Raw genomic sequence first — 22,050 nt, 5'->3', positions numbered from 1 at the left:
TCTTTTAAATTAAACGCTACGATTATATTATAAAAATAATAATTTTTAGAATAACTAATAGGTTATTTTGAAAGATTTTATGAATTCTATGACTATCAACATTTGCATATAAAATTATGCTGAACATAATGCTTAATTAATCATTGATATTATCTCTTTTGTAAAAATTCTGAAAAATTATAAATGGAACGCTACATGTGAAGATCTTGTGACTTAATTTATGCTTTATATTTTTTTTAACGTACCTGCATGGTTTACACCACTGACTTTGTTGATCCAGACCATACCTTGCACGACATTTTTTCATATTGTTACCTACAAATGAAATAATTATGTTATATATAATTTTAATTACAGTTATCAATAATCTTATCTTTACTATTACATAGTACAATTTCTTACGTTTTTATGACCGTTAAGGCGGTATTTGTAATATATGAAGCATCGCGACAAAAGGTACCTTAGCTTCCAGAAAATATCCATTTTTGAAACGTTATTTTGTCAAAATGCAATTGACATAAATAATTTCTTAATTTTAAATGTGATAGAGCAACTCAAAATCTCTCGATTAACATCAAAAACTCAAAATCAATTTTTTTTAACTAAGGTACCTTTTGTCACGGAGCGACACTTATGAGAATGTAATATTGCGAATTTACTGTGAAATTACATAAAGATTAATGTAAGAAGTTGTAGTATATAACTCAAAGCACTTAATATTAAATTTGCTACAAAAAATTATACACTGGTAATTGTATATCTCAAACATTGTTTTAATTTTAAGGGTAGTTGGGACATTTGAATTCTAACGTCCAGATAGATGAGATATAATTAAGATGTCGGAAAAATTAAGGTAGTATTGTAGTTTGTTACGAATGAAAAATAATTCTTTTAATAGGGTGTTTTCAGTCTAAATCGTATACTTAAGTATTAAACTATATAGATCAAATGACATTTAGGGGTTTAATAATTCTTAATTAATAAGGAAAAGAATATTGGTGATAGAAAAGACAGAAATTAAATGCAGAGAAATAAGTACCTACTAAATAACAAGTAATTGATAGTAATGTAATAAAAAGCAATTAGAAAATATAAAGAAAGTATTGGAAAATTTAAAGTAAGGTAAAAAAAAATTTTTTTAAATTTCTAACAGGCCCATTTTTTTCTAAAATTTTTTTGCAACTATAAAAGGAATGATAGAAAAATGGTACATGATTTTTTTAAAAAAAGGAAGTCTTAAATACAGTAAAAAATAAATATAAAAAATATACAAGAACTACTGTAATAATTAGTTATATGAAATTTTTTATTGTAATAAGATCGTACGAAGCCAAGACTACGTAAAACATCAAGTTACCTAAAAGAGAAGGAAAGAATTTTACAAAATATGAGCCAAAAATAAAATATTTGCAAAGTTTGTACTAATCCATTTTAACTTTATTAACCTAAAAAATCGATTTTCTCAAAAACGGCACGAAGTTCAAGCAGAAAACAAAACCACGTGATCGGTAGTACCTCGCTTTTTCGCTAGAGGCGTCAAAATCGTTGTTATCAAATTTCTGTGAATAATTCTTATAAAGTGGAGCCACAATTTTTCAAAACGGCTTATAGAGTGAGTGCTCCTTGTACTACTTCATGTTTAGGTCCATGTTCGGATACTGTCCCTTAGTACACCCAATTTCATATTGAAATGTCGTAACACTTCAATAATAATTTTATTACTTCGTGGTATATTGTAAATACATTGATTAAGACATAAGCAGAATAGATTCTTAATCAGAAACGTAAATTGAAACGCAATCTTGAGAACGAGTAAGAAAAGGATAGACATATTTCTTTGTCCTTCTCCAATTCATGCTTACGATTGCGATTGTGTTACCGTTTAAGAATCTGTTATTCTTCTTCTTCTTAAATGACTTGAGGCTTAGCCAAATGTCAGAACAATAAACTTAGAAGACGAAAAAGTTCTAGAATACACTATATGCTACACTGTTGGTAATACAGGTTAGGCAACAGCAAAGTAAATCCAGCTTAAAGGAAATTTGAGATTGAATCAACTATATTGTTCGCTTGGAAACGGACAAGTCGAGTACAAGGAAAATGAATTTGCCATACGTTGAATTCATTCATGAATCATAATAAATTCTCATGAGAAGAATACATGCGAGAATTGAATTCAAAGCGTATAGGGCATACATTGATATATATATAATTGATCTCAATAACAATTTCTAACTTTCTATCAGAAAAATAAAACAATGGAAGGTTAAAGTAAGACTACTGAAGTCGAGCTCCCTCTGGGTAAAACAATGAGACACAAACTCAGATTGAGTGAGAAACATCAATTGTACTTGTAAGGCGGGAAAAGGTCAACATCGGGTTTCAAACACCTTAAATATGCTTAAACCTTGAACAAGGGGTATACAGTTAAGATATTAAACTGTCGAAGACCACAACACTGCAAGGTAACACCGCAGATATACAAAAGATGTTTACATAGTTCCACAAAGCATTATAAACAGCAGAGGTCACAGCACGATAACAGTGAGTCACTTCAAACTCAGATAAAACCAGTAAAATTCATGAAAAGTCACACGGAACAGAATAAAATAATAAAATGGGTCCACAGGGTGACACAAAAAATTTGGATATTTCACAAAAAGGTTACGATGGGCGAGGGAAGAAGTCACACTCGCTTATAGAACAAAATTCAGAAAAAATCAGGATTAGAACAAACTTTGAAGAACACGTCGGAGAGCACGTGGTAGAACGAACGGTCACTACCGCTGCCAAGTTAGAACTCCAAAAAATCTGTTGTGAGTTGGCCTTTACACCATACGCCATAAACTAATAAAATTATTATAGAAGTGTCACGACTTTTCACAGGACAGCAGACGAATTATTTTGTAACGGTTGGTTTCCATTGTCCCCATTCGTCATTTGTCATAATTCTCGTCAACTATCGCACCCTGTTCTAGTGAAAATTTAGTGATTTTATTGTTAAAATGAAAAGTTACTTTAAAGTTACTAAATTTTCACTAGAGCAGGGTGCGGTAGTTGACGAGAATTATGACAAATAGCGAGTGGAGACAATGAAAACCAACTTAACACATACTACTTAATTCAATCTTGATTACCCAACCTTATCGACTGACCTACTTCATACAGTTAATGGCCAAAGTAAAATAGAATTACAAGGCTTCCGCAAAAGAATCGCAAACATTTCGTTTCACCATAAAATAGAAGAAATAAGTTGTTCTTAATTTTTTTAGTTATGTTTTTAAATCAACAAAATATTTGACTTTTGGCTGTTTCAGGTAACTTGATTATTATTGACGTAATCTTCCCAGTAAGAAGCGATGAATTAACCCAGATAGCACCAAAGTTTGCAGGAAGTTAACGGCCATAAGTTCGGAAGTTAACACTGTTAACTTCCTAGAAGTTTTAAATGTCCTCAGAGTTACCACTGTTAACTTGCTGAAATTTATAATTCTAAATTTGACGAAAGTTTTTTTTAGTATAAGTTTGCATAAATTTTGCAAGAAGTTTTTTCTGATAAATTCAAAATTAAAAAAAATATTTTTTTCAAGATGTATGTATTTTATTACATCCATAGCTTCTCTATAGGGAAATGTAATTAAAAAGTATTGGGCAGCTATAGCTGCCACAGAAAACATCTGTGCATGAAAATAGATTTTTAAGTTTACCCTAAAAATTTTGTGTAAAATTTCAAAGGAAAACATTCAGCAAATTTACTTTTCTAACTTGCAACAAGTTAACTGTGTTAACTTAAACTCCGAGAACATTTAAAACTTCTGGGAAGTTAACGATATCAAACTAATCGCTGTTAACTTCTTGTAAAGTTCGGTGCTATCTGGGAAGAAAAATTTTTAATTTATCTGAATTCCATTTCTGTCTAATTCTTTTGTATTCATTTGGAATAATTAAAAATAAGCGTAATTCAATTATTTTTAATACCGTTTTGAAATTGTATGCAGAAAAAAAATTGTCGGTCTCAAAAACTTTAATCTTCGATTTTCAGTACACAAATGGAACAATTTGTCAAGCAACTATATCAGCTAGCTGTAGAATATATGATTAATTTGGAATGCTACTTATAAAGGAGTAGTTTGGAGATTTAAAAGAATTGAACAGTTCATGAAGTATTAAAATGGAATAGATTGATTTATTTATCATTTTCCACGAAAGGAAAATATTTTCAATTCTTTTTAACTTTTTGCTTCTTATTGGAGTTATAAAAATCTAGTAAAAAAAGATTTCTTGAACAAGCCGTCTGATCAATATTTTAAACGACATTTGGACAATAGGACTGTTTGTTCAATTACGCATGATTTGGTAGTCGAATAACAGTAGGTGGGCTATTGCTGCTCACTACTTCTCAACTACCATCAGAGCGTAAGATATTACAAGGCAAAATAAGGAATTAAAAAAATAATCTTTCTTTTAATAAATATAAAGTTAAGAAATAATGTGCCACCATTATAGTATACATAATTTTTACCATATAATTTAGAAAATATTGACAAATTAGCTTTCAACGCATAATAAAATCTGATAAAAATTTCCGTTTTGATATTCGACACACGTCAAAAATGCTGAGATGAGATGACAGATTTTCATTAAGGAATGCTTTTGTCATATATTTTTTGTCGGAATCAGAAATTCAACGGATTTGAGGCAGAAATTATTGTCGAAATCTTCAGGAAGCCCTTCCGGGCATTTTTTCATGTAGGCAAAAAGATATGGACATAATGGGCTGAACGTGAAATTACAACTAGTCTTTTTCTTTATCAGAAGAGCACATGATAAAACTTCACAAAAAAGTTTTTGGAGGAGCTGATGTATCTGTACGTAAATTTCCGAAATGAGAGAGAACTGGTACCCTACAGAAGAATATCTTTTTCACCTATGGCAGTTCAAAGCTCCCACGAGGGGAAGTAGAAGACTCAAAATTCAAGATAATTATTCCTTTCAAAGAGGAATGGAAATAAGTTTTTCCACTTTGGGTTGAGATATGGTACACAGATGCATCCAAAAATCGAAAATGGAGCAGGTTCAGGTATATACCAAAAGTATGGCGGCATTATCGTTAGGTAATTATATCACAGTTTGGCAGACGAAAGTCTGTGTGATAATGACTTGAACTCTGATAGGTTAGACATCAACGCTAAGCGTTTGTTAAACCAGAATGGATTCATAACCTTTCATTGTAAGTAAGATAAATTCTGGACAAGGACTGGTTTCTCAGTAGGTTATTTTGCATCAAGTTTGATAGCGCGAAACAATGGGCAATGCGAAGGTGATACGGGAAGAGTGGAGCAGAAAAAGAGATCGTATCCATGAAAAGCGACTTTGGCGCGTAATCGTAGAGGCGCAGAAGCGAAGTAAAAACTTTGTCAGTCCAGAGAAGACTGACGCTGAGACGAAGAAGAAGATGCAAGAGGAGACACCTTTTGTCAAAAAGATTGCAAAGGTGACGGTAACACCGAATCCTAAGCAAACCAGTGAGAAAGCAGAGAGTGAATCTACAATGGTAATCCGAGTCGAAACAGGAACAACGAATGCCGACATAAAGCAAACGTCGGAGAGAAGTGAATCTGGACGGCAGCCACACGCACGTAGTAGTCGCAAGGCCTACAAGAAAGGGAGATATCCTGATCAAAATCGGAGGGGATTCCAATTAGAAGGCATTTATCGCTAAGGTCAACAAAGCGGTTGGAAGCGGTGCAGATCGTAGATCTAGGTCACATTGGAGACCCGCGACCTGGATTGACTTATCCAGGAAGAAGAAGTCCAACAGGCGTTGGAGAAAGTGTTCCAGAAGCCAAAAAGGTGAAGGTATTCCTCGGCAGGTATGAATAGTATCTGGCATCCTGATACCTAGTTCCTTGATCGAATCATAATCCATCTCTTGCTTGCACGAAATTTAATCTCGTGTATCAAAAGCAATCCGAAAGTTAATTCTAGACTATTTTCAGTGAAATATTAGAAATTAATCTAATCTCTTGTAACGAATTCCATTCAAAGATTAATTCTAGATTGTTTTCATGGAAAATTTTAATTAAAGATTCCTATATTAATCATTGGTTCCATCTGGCGAGCGAAACGAAATAACGATATCTTTACAAAACTTTAGGGCCTAGAACGCTAACAGTCTGTCTTTCTTACGCGAAAAGAAAGTTAGTATCAAATTTTATAAAATTATTTTAGAATAAAATGCGACAAAGCGAAATTTTGATATCAGAAATTTTAAACTTTAAAAAACTTATATGAAATTTAGTAAAGTTATATTAAAATTTATTAAACGTATTTGATATAACTTTACTAAATTTCGTATAATTTTTTTTAAATTTAATATTTCTGGTATCAAAATTTCGCTTTGTGACATTTTGGTTCTACAATTATAAAATACTTTTTTAAAATTTGATACTAAGAGACGCGATTACAGAATGCAAAGCGGAATATCATGAGAGTGAAAATGATAGCGATATCTTTCTATCTCTTCTGCACTCATGATTTTCTGGTTTGCATTCTGTATTCACACCGACATGGAACTGCATCCTAAAGGCGTTTGTATACCTTCTCCATTTCTGAATATGCCAGAGTTTTGACCAATTTTGATTGGCTCTCTTGGAAATTTTCTATAACAAAGCCAATCAAAATTGGTAAAAACTGAGACATACTCAGGGGTGCTATTCTCGAAATGAGTTCCGTGCACGAATCGAAGACTTTCGAATAACTTTGTCGAAAACTGTATTCTCGAACTGTTCACTAGGCCTTCATAGACGAAACGATTCGAGTGAAATGCAACGAGTGGTCCTAACCACTCGAAGCAACAGTTTCGTGTTCGAATTTTGGTACTGCTCATGCGCAGTAGTATTATTTAATAATATTATGTACACATATTAAAAGGGATTCAAAGTTTCGAATTGTAATCAATTATAGAGTTTCATTCATAATAATAATAATAATAATGAGAATAATAATAATAATAATAATAATAATAATAGTAATAATAATAATAATAATTCTGTACAGGAAGTGTTAGATAGAGGAATTGGAAAGTCAGAAAGCAGGAAAGTGACGGTCCTAGGACCCAATCGCAGAGGAATGAAGCTCGCGGTTGTTATCACCAACCCAGATGAAGCGGACAGATTAGAAAAATTGGGGCACATAAAAGTGGGTTTTATGTGCTGCCCAATTAAAAGAAGAGTGATGGTACTACGGTGTCATCGATGTCTTGGCTATGGCCATATAGCAAGGAGTTGTGCAGCAGAAGATAGATCGGCTGCGTGTTTCAGATGCGGAGAAGCCGGTCATAAGTATGCGGACTGTAAGAAGAGCCCAAGCTGCTTCTTATGCAAGAAATCGAGCGACAAAAAAATCAGTACGAATCACGTCGCAGGCAGTGGAGGATGCGGAATCTTCAGGTCAGCCCTAGAGGAAGCTAAGAAGACTCTCGCTCGTACGAAAAATAAATAGGCCAGGAAGATTGGCAAAAGGCATGGTCGCGCAAGCGAAATCCCAGGGACCTTCACCTACGAAGTTTAAAGCCAGACGGCAGTTCCGTAGTGAAAAGTGTCCAGCCAAAGGGTGTTTCTTTTAGCGGGTCGGCAGGAGAAAGCTAAACCCCGCACAACCTGGAGAGCCGGGCTCCAAGGCGTCTGATCCTTGGAGTTGCAATTCCCTCCTTGGTGTAGCAGATTTTTTTACATCCTACGAAAAACAAAAAAAAAACAAAAAAAAATAATAATAATAATAATGATGATGCAGTCAATAAATATTTCTTATATCATAAGTAATTTCATTGGTTCAAAAAAATTACACTGGAAAGTCACTAGAAATAAACGACGGCAACACTGTACAACCTATTCGTCTACGAACGATCGTCGAACGAAGTTTCGAATGGTGCTCGAGAATACGGTTGTTGCTTCGTGCACGAAACTTACCCATCGAATTTGCTCGCATACGAACAATATTCGAATGATTTCGAGAATAGGACCCCAGAAACGGAGGAGGTTTAGAAGCATCATAACTTTCTTTAGTGCAGATCTCATAATTCCGAATTAATCCATTTCTAAGCAAATTCAAAATAAAATTTCAGTATTCAAAAAGATTAAAATTCATTTTATTTTTCGAATAAAATCCAAGAAGAACCAAGTTAGACCCGTAAGTGTAAAGTCAACCGTTTATAAGTCGAAAGGCATTATATCGAACTTTTTGAAGAATTGTACCTGATTCAACATTTGTAGTAGGGATATTTAAAAGTAAGTAATTAAGAGCATTTGAACCTTCGTGACGTCACAAATCATGGCGCATGACACGCAAACTTCTCAGGTATGTGAAAAGCACAATTTTGAATATTTTTTAAAAAAAACCTTTTGGAAAATGTTCAGAATAACATAGACTCTGTCTGTTATGTGCGGAAAATTCAAAATTTTGCGTTTAAAACGTTTTTTAAACAATGTTTAAATTGGTTGTCACAAGTAAGGAAAAATACACGAATTGCTTATATGTAGGCCATTTTTGGAAAGACTAGGATAAAAATTGGAAAATTCTTATGTAATTTATCAAATATTTAAATTAATTTTATTATAAATAATAATAATAATTAAAATTGTTTATTACTAATTAAACAATAAATTGTTGTTGTTTATTCACTTAAAAAAAAAACGTACAAAAATGCAGTTTTTTCCTAATTTTGAAATTTACCAATTTAAAAATTGTGAAACGTAATATTTAAAAATTGAATTAGTTTTCAATTTTTTAAATCAATAATTATTCTTTTTTATTAAAAAAACACATATAAATTGCATTTTTCAAAAAGCAGTTTTTGGAGAATTTTTCAAATTACTTATCTCAATGTTGTAAAAAATAATGGCTAAAAAGCAGATTATTCTTCAACTTTTTAAATAAATAATTATTGTTTTTCATATAAATTTTTCAAAAAGTACATATAAAAAAGCAATTTTTTGACAATTTTTTAAATTGCTATTCTCAATATTGTACAAAAAGTTGAATATCCAATTATTTTCAATTTTTTAAATAAATAATTATTGTTTTTTTTATTTATGTACTTTTTTCAGATAGCACTTATAAAAAAGCAATTTTTTGAGAATTTTTTAAATTATTCATCTCAATATTGTAAAAAAGGTTGAAAATTCAATCATTTTTCAATTTTTTAAATAAAAAACAATAATTATTTAGTTGAAAAATTGAAAAATAAATTGGTTTTTTGGCCTTTATTTTTTACAAAATTGAGATGAAAAATTTTAAAAGCTGTCAAAAAAATGCTTTTTTATATGTGCTTTTTGACAAAAGTAAATAAACAACAACAATTTATTTTTTAATTAGTAATAAACAATTTTAATTATTATTATTATTTATAATAAAATTAATTAAAATATTTGATAAATTACATAACAATTTTCCAATTTTTATCCTCGTCTTTCCAAAAATGGCCTACATATAAGCAATTTGTGTATTTTTCCTTACTTGTGACAACCAACTTAAACATTGTTTAAAAAACGTTTCAAACGCAAAATTTTGAATTTTCCGCACATAACAGACAGAGTCTATGTTATTCGGAACATTTTCCAAAAGGTTTTTTTTTAAAAAATATTCAAAATTGTGCTTTTCACATACCTGAGAAGTTTGCGTGTCATGCGCCATGATTTGTGATGTTACGAAGGTTCAAATGCTCTTAAATTGTTGCACATTTCTTCTTAAATTTTTTTAAAATTTTGTTTATGAAAGCTAATTTATAGAATATTAAAGATTTGTTTTGTTTTTATTTTCTAAATACTCTGGCGGATTATATTGACCAAATTCTGACATAATTGGTTCAGGATTGGGTTAGATGTAAAATATTTATGTTAATCGACAAAATATGGTGAAATAAACTATTGGAAATGATAATTTTTTAAGAGTTGATGCTTTCAATAATTAGGATAAATAGTTATAATTGCACTTTCTACACTTAATATTAATTGTGTAAGAATTAATTTATCCCAATTATTGCATCCTTTTATGATTTCCAATAATTTATTTCCATTCGATTTTGTCAATTAACATGAATATTTTACCGAATCCTGACCCAAAACATTATTCGCTAGTGATAGTTTAAAAAAAAATATTTAGATTTTAGGATTGAAATAAGGAAATTTATATGCTGTATGATTTCATTATATATGAGAAGAGTAATGAAATTTAAAATTTCTATTTATCTAACAGGTAAAATAGCAGTAAGCAAGCAACAATGCATGCAATTTCTTTAAATGAATGTAAGAACAGTATGTATTCATTAGTGTTCAGTTTTTGAGGAAATGGATCATAAAATCAATATTGATGTATAGATGAAAGTATACACAAGCATCGAAATAATTATGATAGAATAAGAAACTTTTGCAATGAGAAAAATGAATATTCTTATAGTTCATAAATAAAAGAAATAATTTTGATTTGATATTTACTTTTTTTTGTTCATACATTCAATTTTCCATATATAAATGATTCATTTTTCTCAGTGTAAATAAGTTAAATGCAGACAACAGTAAAAATAAAAACTAGGATCAGGCAACATTGAAACGATCAAAGGATAAAAACATGTAATAATCTAAAAAATTTAATTAGGAGAAAAAATGGCTGAAATAAATTAAACGCTTCAAGGATTGTCTGATTGCGAAGTAGGTCCCTGTAAAATGCAAAATGGCCAGCATCCCTAAAGTTGTATATATAAATAATTTAATGTATGTTTCGCGTGCACATCTACGGGCGTATATTATAGATGTACGACCGAAAGCGTTGCTGAGTAAATTTATGCGCTATAACAAAAAATTATATATATATGTATATATATTTATACAGCAAGATTGGTTGAGTAAGTATCCAATGCTTAAATATATATACATTATATTTAAATATATATATATATTTATAAAAGTACGTATATGACATGATAATAAAATAATAGATATAATCTGCAAAATCCGAGATTGGGAAACATGCAACATAATGTAGTGTAGCAATACAATTTAGTAATAACAGCATCATAATATGAAACAATGAGTAGGGGATTGTAAGAATGTTTTGATTGAGGCATTGTGGGTACCTCCAGGATCACTGTTCGTGTCTTGTTTGCGCTTCCTCTTCTTAGTTCTGTTGGTATTTGCGCGGGAAGACCAGTCAGGGTACAGCTGCATGTGCAACTGTCTCTCTCGTCTTGCCAATTCATAATACTTGGCCTGTTCCTCTCGCCCTAGCGCGTGCCACTACCGAGAGAGAGAGAACGAAATACTTTTTATTTTGTACATAAGCCCACTACAAAATGTAATTAAAGTAATTAAATTATTAACTACTCTACTTCCTCCACCCTATTTTTTTTTGTTTTTATACTGATGTTTTTGTTAAATTATTTAAGCTACAATTTAATACATTGCGGTTCCTACTTTCCGTTTAAAGTGCTAGAATAACAGCCTGAATTTTATCGACAGTTGCACAATTATATATATATATATATTGTTATATACAGGGTGTCTGATAGAAGGAACAAATATTTTTTCTTAAAAAAAATTGCATTGACTAATTTAAATTTTTTTTTTCTACAGCCCAATCCGTTTATTAAGAATAATTTGTATAGGAAAGTAGTAGTATCTGATTTATACCTGAAAGTAAACACTGATTATAAATAATAATTTTCGCTGATTTTTGCAATATGGGATTTTTCACAAACTTACATTTATGTCTGGAAAGAATTTTTAATTTAAAAATTTTTTAAAAAAATTTTAATTAAATCTATTTGTTTTGATTTTTGATGATTGCCAAGAGGACATGTTAATAAAATCCGGATAAATTAGTAGTGTAAAATTACTTACAATTCCAAGACGTGAAGAAAATAAATATTTCATTAATCACGAACAACAATATTTATTTTCTTCACGGAATTGTGAATGAAAAGCAAAAATGGTTGAAAGTCTACCGTGAATATAGGATATTCTAATCTGAATTTAAGCTTTATTTTTCCACTTGAAAAGATTTTCCGAAAGAATTCCGTGGAGATTCCGTGAGAATTCCCTTTCACTTCCCATAAAAAATCCAAGGAACATTATCAGAATTCCACCTAAATTGTTTCTGTCGAAATTCCGTAGTATTACTTCCGGAAATTATTATCAGTATTCTAACGATATCTCCAGTGTGTTCTTGGGAAATCTTTCCATTAAACTCCTTAGTATCCATTCAAATTACATCACACTCACAGATTTTTAGATTTATTTGGGACTCCATCCGAATTTAGGCGAACTCCGACAGTCTTAAAAATACTATTTGTGAAAAATTCCTATAATTTCCTTCAAAAATGGCATTAACGTGAAATTACCAGAATTTATTATCGCGTGGAAATTCTACGGAAATTTTTGTTCGAAAAAGAAACGCAATTCTGGAGCAAAATTATTAAAGGACTCTGAACATTAATTTTCAAAGTAGGATTAATTTTGTTACACATTAAATTTTAAAGAATTAATGAACAAAATATTATTTTATGTCCCACTAGAAATTAATTTCTTCAAAAGTATCCGAATTCTTTACGCTAATAGCTGAATTCAAAAATTTTTTTTTTAAATATGAAAAAGCGAGTATATATCCATTCTAGGTATGGTCCTGTAAAATTTTAATAAATAAATTTCCTGCGTAAATATAAAAATCTAAATGATGATTAGTTTTGCTAGCACTTTCAATTACACTCAGGATGACATCCAATGTCAGCGAAAAAGTGACGAGGAGAAACTAACAGCCAATTACAAAAAGATTCATTCAATTCATTCAGAATACCCACTTAGAAAAATCCTCCCTGGAGATTTCCTTAAAATTCCATTCTATTCTAACATAATCGGAATTTCGAAGGAATCTCCAGAGAGCCTTTCCTTTTGGGGGGGGGGGGAAGAAACAAAATTCCAACGAAAATTATTGAACTTTTCTACAGAATCTTACGTTTCCAGAGGAATTTCGAATTATTATCGGAATTTCAACAGTATATCGAGGTAAAAATTAGTCAATAGAAAATTATAAATGAATATTTAAAATATATCTATCAGACATCCTGTATAATATTTTGATTTTTTTTTATAATAATTGTAATCGGCATTAAAAAGATTTTATTCGATAGGAAATATTACTTTAGGGAGTTGGCCAAATAAATTACGAACGACAACGAAAATTCGTTTCGTTGCTAATCTTGTTTTTCAGTTACATTTCACAATCCCCCAGACAATCCAAGCGAATAAATCTCAGTTCCATTTACTATTTGATTCGTAACCATCAATTTTTTTTTTGCAAATATACGAAATAAATGAAAAACAAAAAGAAAAAAAGTAAACGCAGTCTTTGATCGTTTCAATCAATTCATGGATATCTATTAGTAAAACGATTTTTTAAGGGCCTGCTTTTCTAGCACTGGAAAGTGGTACCTCCGGTGGGATCTGCGGAGCGTTCTTTCTTCCTCTTCTTCTTCTTGCTGCCGTATCCATAGTTATCTCTAGCACTCCAGCCAGGATAACGTTGCTGATGTAGATGTCGTTCCTGCCTGGCAGCTTCGTAATACCGCGCCTGCTCCTCCCGACTTAGCGAGTGCCACTGTATGTCATATCCCCAAGATCGTTCAAATTTAAAGTGTTTTAACGTTCATGCATCTTTTTTTTAACAACTTAATTAAATAATTTAATTTAATTACCCTTCAAAAAGTTAATTGCTTAGTATTTTTTTTACCCAACCCACCTTTTTGAATTCAGAAAATCCTCCCCGTATATACGCCTGCGTTAAAAGCACTATGCTTTTAAATTTTTTTTTATATAAATTTTAATTGGCGATTCCATAGATCCCACCTACAATGCTTTTTAATGTCATATTTTAATTCCATTGGTTAGTATACCAGAACTATCCGCAATAGTTATTTATCAACATTTAATAAATTATTTATGCGCATGCATTTGAATATCTACAAAAAACAACATATCTCACCAATAGTCAAGATTCTTTATTTTAGAAACAACTTATCTTAAATCATATTATATATTTAAAATCTTATTATTAATTTATCTTGAAACATATTTTATATATAAACAATTATATTTCAAGAGAACTTGAAAAGATAACGAGTCTTTGAAATGTCAGAAAAAAATATTTGAGAAGAAGTGAAATTTTCCTTATTTATCAAAAATTAGTACAAAACAAAACCCATCGTTTCTTCTTATTGGATGTAGGCCTTCAATCATTCTACGTAGTGTCATAAATTAACCGTATTTTGTTACTAATAATGTTAATTCTAAGTCTACCAGAAGTTTTCCTATGAAACATTCACCCTATTAATTTTAACCTGCTTAACAGATGCAGTTCTTATATTTTAGTTGTCAATTCATACTCAAGTCACCTTCAAGATATGCCGCATCATTAACTTTACAATATTTTCTTTCCCTTTACGAATTAATTCTTAAGTACGGTTCAAATTTGTAAGCATTCCTGACACAAATCAGTAATTAATAACTCATTTTAATTGGAAAAATTAAATCGTGGTTGATTCATTAAATCACTTTTCAATAAAAAAAAAATTAAATCCTAGTCCCAACATCATAAAATCAGTTATGATCAGTTATGACACCTTTGAATTAAACTGACTTAGAGCTAAAATTTTGAAAAACTAAACTACAATCCCTTAAAAATAGCAAGACACTTTTCAGTATTGACACATATGGTAGAAAATCCAAAAATTCTCTGAACTACTAGAAATTGATGAAGAAAATGCGAGATCCTCAACTTTTATTGATACCAATTCGAAGAGAATGATGAAATATTTTTGACGTAGAATGAAGACAAAACATTTGTTTTAAGATAAAAACTAAGCTCAATTTATTGCCTATTTTATTACATCATAATTAAATTTTTTTTCTCTAACTAAGTGAAAATCATTAGCAAGCAAAGTGGATTCATAAGTCGGATTTTTTCTCACACTCAAGGACTTTTATCAAATCAAGACTCAATTATGTAATAAAATAAAAATTTTAATTATAATTATATTTCATTGCTTAATGAATTTTTGACCTGTTCCCTTAGTTAGGGAATTGAATATTAAAATAATGAATTTTCTTGTCAATTCTGGATAAAACAGTTCTATTTTTTTTAATTTTATTAATATTTCCTGATAATGAAGCTGGGTTTTTAATATTTTAAAATGATATTCAAAAACTTTTTTTTGTGTGGTAAGCATTAAAAACTTTTAATTTTTAAGTTTTAATTGTTATTAGTAATAACAATTAAAAAATGTTCGAATAATATCACTTATCAACGATATTATTCCACAATTATTTTTTTTATAATCGAAATATTTAATGTGGTCTCTGTTAACTACACCAAAATCTCTGAATGGTAGAAATATGGTATGTGGTTGGTTGCCCTTGTCCCCACTTGCCATTTATCATAACTCTCGTAAACTACCGCACCCTGCTCTAGTGAAAAGGTTTCCATTATCCCCACTCGCCATTTGTCATAATTCTTATCAACTACCGCACCCTGCTCTAGTGAAAATTTAGTAACTTTTAATTTTAACAATAAAGTTACTAAATTTTTACTAGAGCTGAAGAGAATTATGACAAATATACCAAAGTTATTTATCAACACACATTTTATTTTTATTATATGTCAACAACCGTTTTCCATGTTTAAAATATGAGTAAAATTGATAAAAGTGGAAACAAATTTTTTTCCGCATAAGAATAACATTGTGTCGTCTGTTTCAGTGTAAAAAGTATTAAAGAAATTCACTTAATTTTCACTAAAGCAGAGTGCGATCACACGAAAAAAAAGTAGAATTTTTACCCCAAAATCGGTATAAAAATTACCTGCAACAAATTTTATCCTAGTTGAGGGCGCCACCGTCTATGTGAATTAGCATTGGTTCATTAACCATTAACCCGCAACAAAAATACCCAGCGTTTTTTCTGTGATAGTTGACGAGAATTATGACAAATGGCGAGTGGGGACAATGGAAACCAAGTTGAAGTTAGAAATACACTATTGTTATCGAACGTAATGTTAATTAAAAATCAAATTACTTATTAAATGTTACGATTCGTGTGCATAACAATAAATAAATTTCTTTTATATTCATTAAGAATTATCATAATGCATAGCAAATGCATAGTGCAGAATTATTTAAAAATTACGTGGTATTCCATGGTCACTCCGTACCGACAGATTTTGAATAATGGCTAGCAGTAATAAGAAATTCTAATGTAGTTGAAGTTCGTTAAGAAAATCTTCGCAAAAAATATGATGTATACCATAGGCATTTTCATCATGACGCATATACGAGATGATTCAATTTCAGAAATTCTTAGGTCATCAGTACGAAAATTTGTTACAAAAAGAAATTTCAAATAGAAATCCATATTGGAATTGCAATAATGTAATCATTGAAATTCCAATGGAAATTCGACAAAAATCCATCGAAATTCCGACAGAAATTATTATGAGAATTTCCTGGGAGTCCTTTCATAAAATAGTTGAAAATGTGCTAGCAATTTGATTTAGTATTGTGTTCACGGAGAGAACTGAACTGGTAGTTCAGTTTAGTAAAATGTGAGGAAAAATTGACTAGTCTGTCGGAAAGAAAAAAATTACCGACCGAAATGATATAAACAAATTTGATTGGTTGTACACTATCAAGCAATTGATTTCGAGAGTTTGACCATTTGTTCCGGATATAGACTCCCTATTGAAAATTCCTACAAAGTTTCCCCCGTGTAATCCTTTAAAACAAATCTATAAGGAATCCTCATAAGATCCTTCGTAAGATCTAACGTGGGATGCGTTTAAGGAAGCTTCCAGACAACATACGACATAACTGTACGAATTTGGTTCAGGCCATATTCCATATAATAGTTTCTTACGTAGGATCCTATAAAGGATGTCATAGAAAATGAAAATAAAAAAAATCAAATTTTTTTTTAATTTTCATTTTCTGTGACATCCTTTATAGGATCTTACGTAAGAAACTATATGGAAAATTATATAGTTTCCTAAAATATTGCCTGAACTAAATTCGTACAGTTATGTCGTATGTTGTTTGGAAGCTTCCTTAAACGCATCCCACGTAAGATCTTATGAGGATTCCTTATAGATTCGTTTTAAATGATCACACGTGGGAAACTTTGTAGGAATTTTCAATAGGGCTAAATGTCGCGAAGAAACAACCACCAGGCTCTTAAGGGACTTGTGACACTTATTACATTCCTCTCGATAAAATAGAATCTCTGAAAAGTAAAGTGTTGTGTTTCTATCCTGATAATTAATTATATTGTGGTTCCTGAGTTGTATGAGTGGTACTGAAATTTCGTTAACGGATGCTTTGGGAAATTTCCACTCAGTAAGTTAGTTTTAATAAAATTATTCTTTTTTTAATAAACGCTGATACTATTTCTTTATTTCCATTCTCTCCTTTTTCTATTATAATCAGCATTTTTTGGGCCGCTCGTGATAAATTGGTGCCTGACGATAAAAAACCCAGATTCTTTTCCACACGGGGATGAAACGAACGATGGAAGGAAAGCGTTTTGCGTGACGTCACTGATACTAAAAACTGCTGAAGTTGCGAAGCTATTATTTTCTAAATTTTAATGGTCTCTTTATGACTCCAGTAGTACGATTATGGTTTCCATTGTCCCCATTTGCCATAATTCTAGTTAACTACCGCACCCTGCTCTAGTAAAAATTTAGTGACTTCATTGTTATAATTAAAATTAACTACAAAGTTACTAAATTTTTACTAGAGCAGGGTGCGGTAGTTGACGAGAATTATGACAAATGGAGACAATGGAAACCAACCGTACTTGACAACATCGGGACATTTCGTGTGACACGAGTATTTTTGACGAAAAGTGAACAAAGCGATCTTCCTAAATAAATACCAGCGAAGTTCAAAAAGTGAAGGAGTATGTGAGATTAAAATGAAAGAGTGACAAAATTGATAAGAATCGTTGGTAAGTAAGAATTTTAGTGTTCTAAAGACGGAAACTTACGTCAAGAAGAGAAAGAAGATTGCGGTAAACGGTCTCGTTCTTTCTTTGAGAATTTACGAAAATTTTTTTAATGACTTGTTTTCTACAGGAAATAACCATAGTTATTGTAAAATAATAAATAATCTTGTCAATGAAAACAAAGAAAATTACAGTCTATTCTATTTATTGTTGTAATTATATAATTTCATATAATAAACGTTCTGTGAGTTATTTTTAACCTATACATTATAAAAAAAACATTTTTAAATTACATTTGGAATCATTTAAATGAATACACTGGAACGCCGGTTATTAGGACACTGGATTATTTGGAAAGCTTAGGCGCTAAAACGGGGTGAGGAGAAAAGGGAAGTATCTCTGCACGCAGTAGCGCATCTATTAAAGAGTCCGTTCCCCGCCTTAATTTAATGTATTATTTTGCAATTATTTATTAGTGTTATATGAATATGATAAAAATTAATATGCTGTGTAACAATTTTGCTAAGTAAAATTTGTTTTATTTCTAAAAAACAATTAATATTTCTTACTTAATTAATATTTTTTTTTCTCACGTCTCATGCGCCTAACCTCAAAATTATTGTTCAACTGTCAAACTTTAGTTATGTATTTCAATCGAACGCAAAAAAAACTTCTTACGGCCCTGTAAGTTTATGCTTTTTCGTCAAGGTGACCTGTTCAGATTATTCGGACACACACCCGAGCTGTCCTAATAACCGGCGTTCCAGTGTATTCTCATAAATTCTCTTGTTACCGGTAATTTACCTCAATCTTCTTTCTTACCTTCAGGCCTAAGCTTCGCGAACGTGAAACATGAGTTAGAAAAGGACAGAGATATATTCGTATCCTTTTCTATCGCATACATCTCGTTCGCGAACGACTTTCATGTGCTCTGGCTTTTCTCTGATTTTTATTTTACCGAAAAATTTAGAACACTCAGCAATTTTATAATTCGAAAATTTTTGTTTTCCTTTGTGTTTTACCTTTTTTCTGTGGTATTTTGGCGAATGGAAATTTAAGTCGAATCTTATTTGCCGATATTATTGTAAATAATATAATGAAATTTATATTATAAATAAATAATTTTTATGTATATATTTAATAAATGTGGATAATGAAATATTAAATTGCGATAGATAATAAATTCACTTTTCAGTCATTTTTTCCTTCCATTATTCTAAATCTAAAATAATTATTAAATATTAAATAGTATATTGCTTAACATGAGGAAGACAGACCCATTTACGGAGAGGGCGAATGTTTTTAGCACGAGTCGAGCACTGAGATGAACGAAGCCGTAGCCCAAGCGCCGGAGGCGCGAGGGTGATGCTGATTCTACACTCACCTAAAACTGTGCGAGTGGTCCGCATTTGCTCAGTTTTCGGTGAGTGTAGAATCAACATGAAGGCTGACTGATTTGCAGAGCTCGAAAAGTGCTAAAAATTCAGTCCTCTCCGTAAATCGGTTCTTCCGCATGTCACGCAACATATTTTTTATCACGAATGCACGATCTCGACAGTTTTGTGCCCCGTCGAGCGAGTTTAAACTTTAGGTTTTTGAGTCGGTACAAAACACAAATATTAAATGTCATCTTTAAATGCTTTAATCAACCTTATTTACAGTAAATGTTTAATTATAAATTGAAGTTTATGTTTAAAACTTCTGTTCATTTTTTGTTGTGGAATTTTTGATTTAATACAGTATTATTACTGTATTATATACATCCCGATTAGTATATCCAGCAGACATGCAGGTACTGTCTCACTGAAAACATTGACCTGCGTGCGCCGGCATGGAGCATGCGCACAGCAACAATGACTGACTAAAAAGTGCGTGTAAATGATTTGTTTAATGTGTGTGACGTCACGTTTTTACTCCCTAGAGTGTAAATTGTTAATTTAAACGCACCCGCGCACGCCGCTTGAAAAGCTGGATTTTAAGCTCGCTCGGTGGGGCGTAAAACTAACTAAATCGTGCATGTGTGATGAAAAATTATTAATATTAAAAATAATATTTATCAAATAATAAAACATGATAGATTAATTAATTATTAGCCTTTAATCATGTCAACAGTCTGAATAAGAAAATATTCATTTTATATTTGTATGATTCTTCTAAATAAAGGTACTTTTTTCTAAATACTAATTTTTAAAAATATCGAAAATATATGGGACATTCTCTGTCAACAGGAGACCCCCCCCTGCCCAAAATTGGTTCAAGTATTTTAAGACATATGTATATAGAAATAAAAGCTTCTTAATCCTACTTTCAAATGCCGTATAACCATTTTGAAAAAACCAATATGGCGGACCAATATGGCGGTTATAAGTGCTATAGGTGACTCAAAAAAAGTAGTTTATCGTGTTTTAAAATTAAAAAAGTCATCCTAGAACATCGGGCAAAGCATATTTTCGTGTAATTTTTATCGATAAACACGATTGTAATATTTATTTTACCGGAAAAAATTATCTGTCATCCCTAACCAAGAAGCGGTTTTTCGCGTCTCATATTCACCCGAGTTTCTGGAAAGCTTATTTGTCATTTTCACTTTAAAAATATTAAATATTCGCATTGATGTTAAGAATCTATTTAATATTATTCAAATATTAGAAAAAATTAATTAAATGATTTAAATTTTTTATTATATTATTATTAATTTCAGCAATAAAATAATCTTTATTATTTTATTTTGCAGATGTTTAAAAATGTTAAATATAATTTATTAATTAAATAATGTTTATGCAAATCTTTTATTCTGTTTAAAAAAATTCATTAAATTAAATTAATTTCATAATTTTTTTAATTCGAATTTATATCTAACTTCTTTTTCTATTCTTTCCAGAAATTCAATTTATATACTTTTAATTTTATTTCTCAATATAATTTTATTTTTAATATTTATTAATTTATAATTTTCCAAATAATTTATAACAATTTTATAATTAAACTTTTGACTCTTAAAATACCATTTCAATACCAACCTAAAAATTTGAAATTAAGGCGGTCTCAAATGGAGTAACTTGAAGATTGTTATTTACTCAATTTGATACCAATCTCAAAATGATGTTAATCAATAAAACTATTGTTTTTTGATATTCATAATGTTTCGTAATGACTTTGCTAAGCATGCAACACGATAAACTGATTAATCCGTGTTTTTTTTATGTTAGGGACGACACATAATTTTTTCCGATAAAATAAATATTAAATTCATGTTCATCGATAAGAATTACACGAAAATATGCTTTTCCCATTGTTTTATGATGATTGTGTCAGGCGTGAAACACGATAAACTGCCTTTTTTCATGTTTTTTTAGGTTAGGGACGACAGATAATTTTTTCCGGTAAAATAAATATTACCATCGTGTTTATCGATAAAAATTACACGAAAATATGCTTTTCCCGATGTTCTAGGATGACTTTTTTAATTTTAAAACACGATAAACTACTTTTTTTGAGTGACCTATAGCACTTATAACCATATATTTCTTTATGTGTAAAAAAATTGTATCTAACCAGAATATACAATATCATTTAAAAAAACGTATTGGAAAAAACCCTTAGCTAAATCAGACTCTCTCATTAATTTTGTTTATTTGTCTTCAGTATTCAATTTCGTAAACTTTTTTATAGAAATTGATTATAATGAAAAATTGATGCAACATTAAAATGCAAAAATTGTTATACGATTGCGGCAAGCTTACAACAAATTTTCGTTGTAATTTTGAATCAATTTTTCACTGTAAGCTTTCAGCGATCTCTTTTATTGTAAGACTTCAACAGTTTTGATTATTTCAAAGAAAATTTGTTTAATTCAAAAAAATGTTTTCTTCATCTAAATAAATATTTATTTTATCTATAAATAAACGTTTGATTTATTTTAATAAATTTTTCGATTAAAGAAAAAATTTGATTGAGCCAAATAAACTTTACGGTAATTTAAATAAGATTTTGTTGTTTCAAATAAATT

General features: G+C 30.4%; 1 protein-coding gene across 6 annotated transcripts in view; it reads right to left on the bottom strand.

Annotated features, from left to right (window-relative positions):
- LOC127289465 (protein pangolin, isoforms A/H/I/S) overlaps positions 1-22,050 on the bottom strand; it is a 194,249-nt gene that overhangs the window by 22,958 nt on the left and 149,241 nt on the right. For 4 of the 6 annotated variants that reach the window (XM_051317412.1, XM_051317409.1, XM_051317410.1 and 1 more), the window contains 2 exons: positions 13,482-13,647; positions 246-315 (listed from right to left, as the gene is read on the bottom strand). In XM_051317412.1, coding sequence (XP_051173369.1) covers positions 246-315; positions 13,482-13,647 — 236 coding nt within the window. Of the gene's footprint in view, positions 1-245; positions 316-11,131; positions 11,292-13,481; positions 13,648-22,050 lie in introns of all 6 variants that reach the window. The other 2 variants (XM_051317413.1, XM_051317411.1) reach the window with 1 other exon arrangement.

This window comes from Leptopilina boulardi, unplaced genomic scaffold, assembly GCF_019393585.1.
Source record: "Leptopilina boulardi isolate dan_hultmark-lab unplaced genomic scaffold, ZJU_Lbou_2.1 LbouV2_41, whole genome shotgun sequence".
NCBI classification, from domain to species: domain Eukaryota; kingdom Metazoa; phylum Arthropoda; class Insecta; order Hymenoptera; family Figitidae; genus Leptopilina; species Leptopilina boulardi.
Note: the sequence above shows the minus strand (reverse complement) of the source record. Positions and strands in the feature narration are given on the sequence as shown.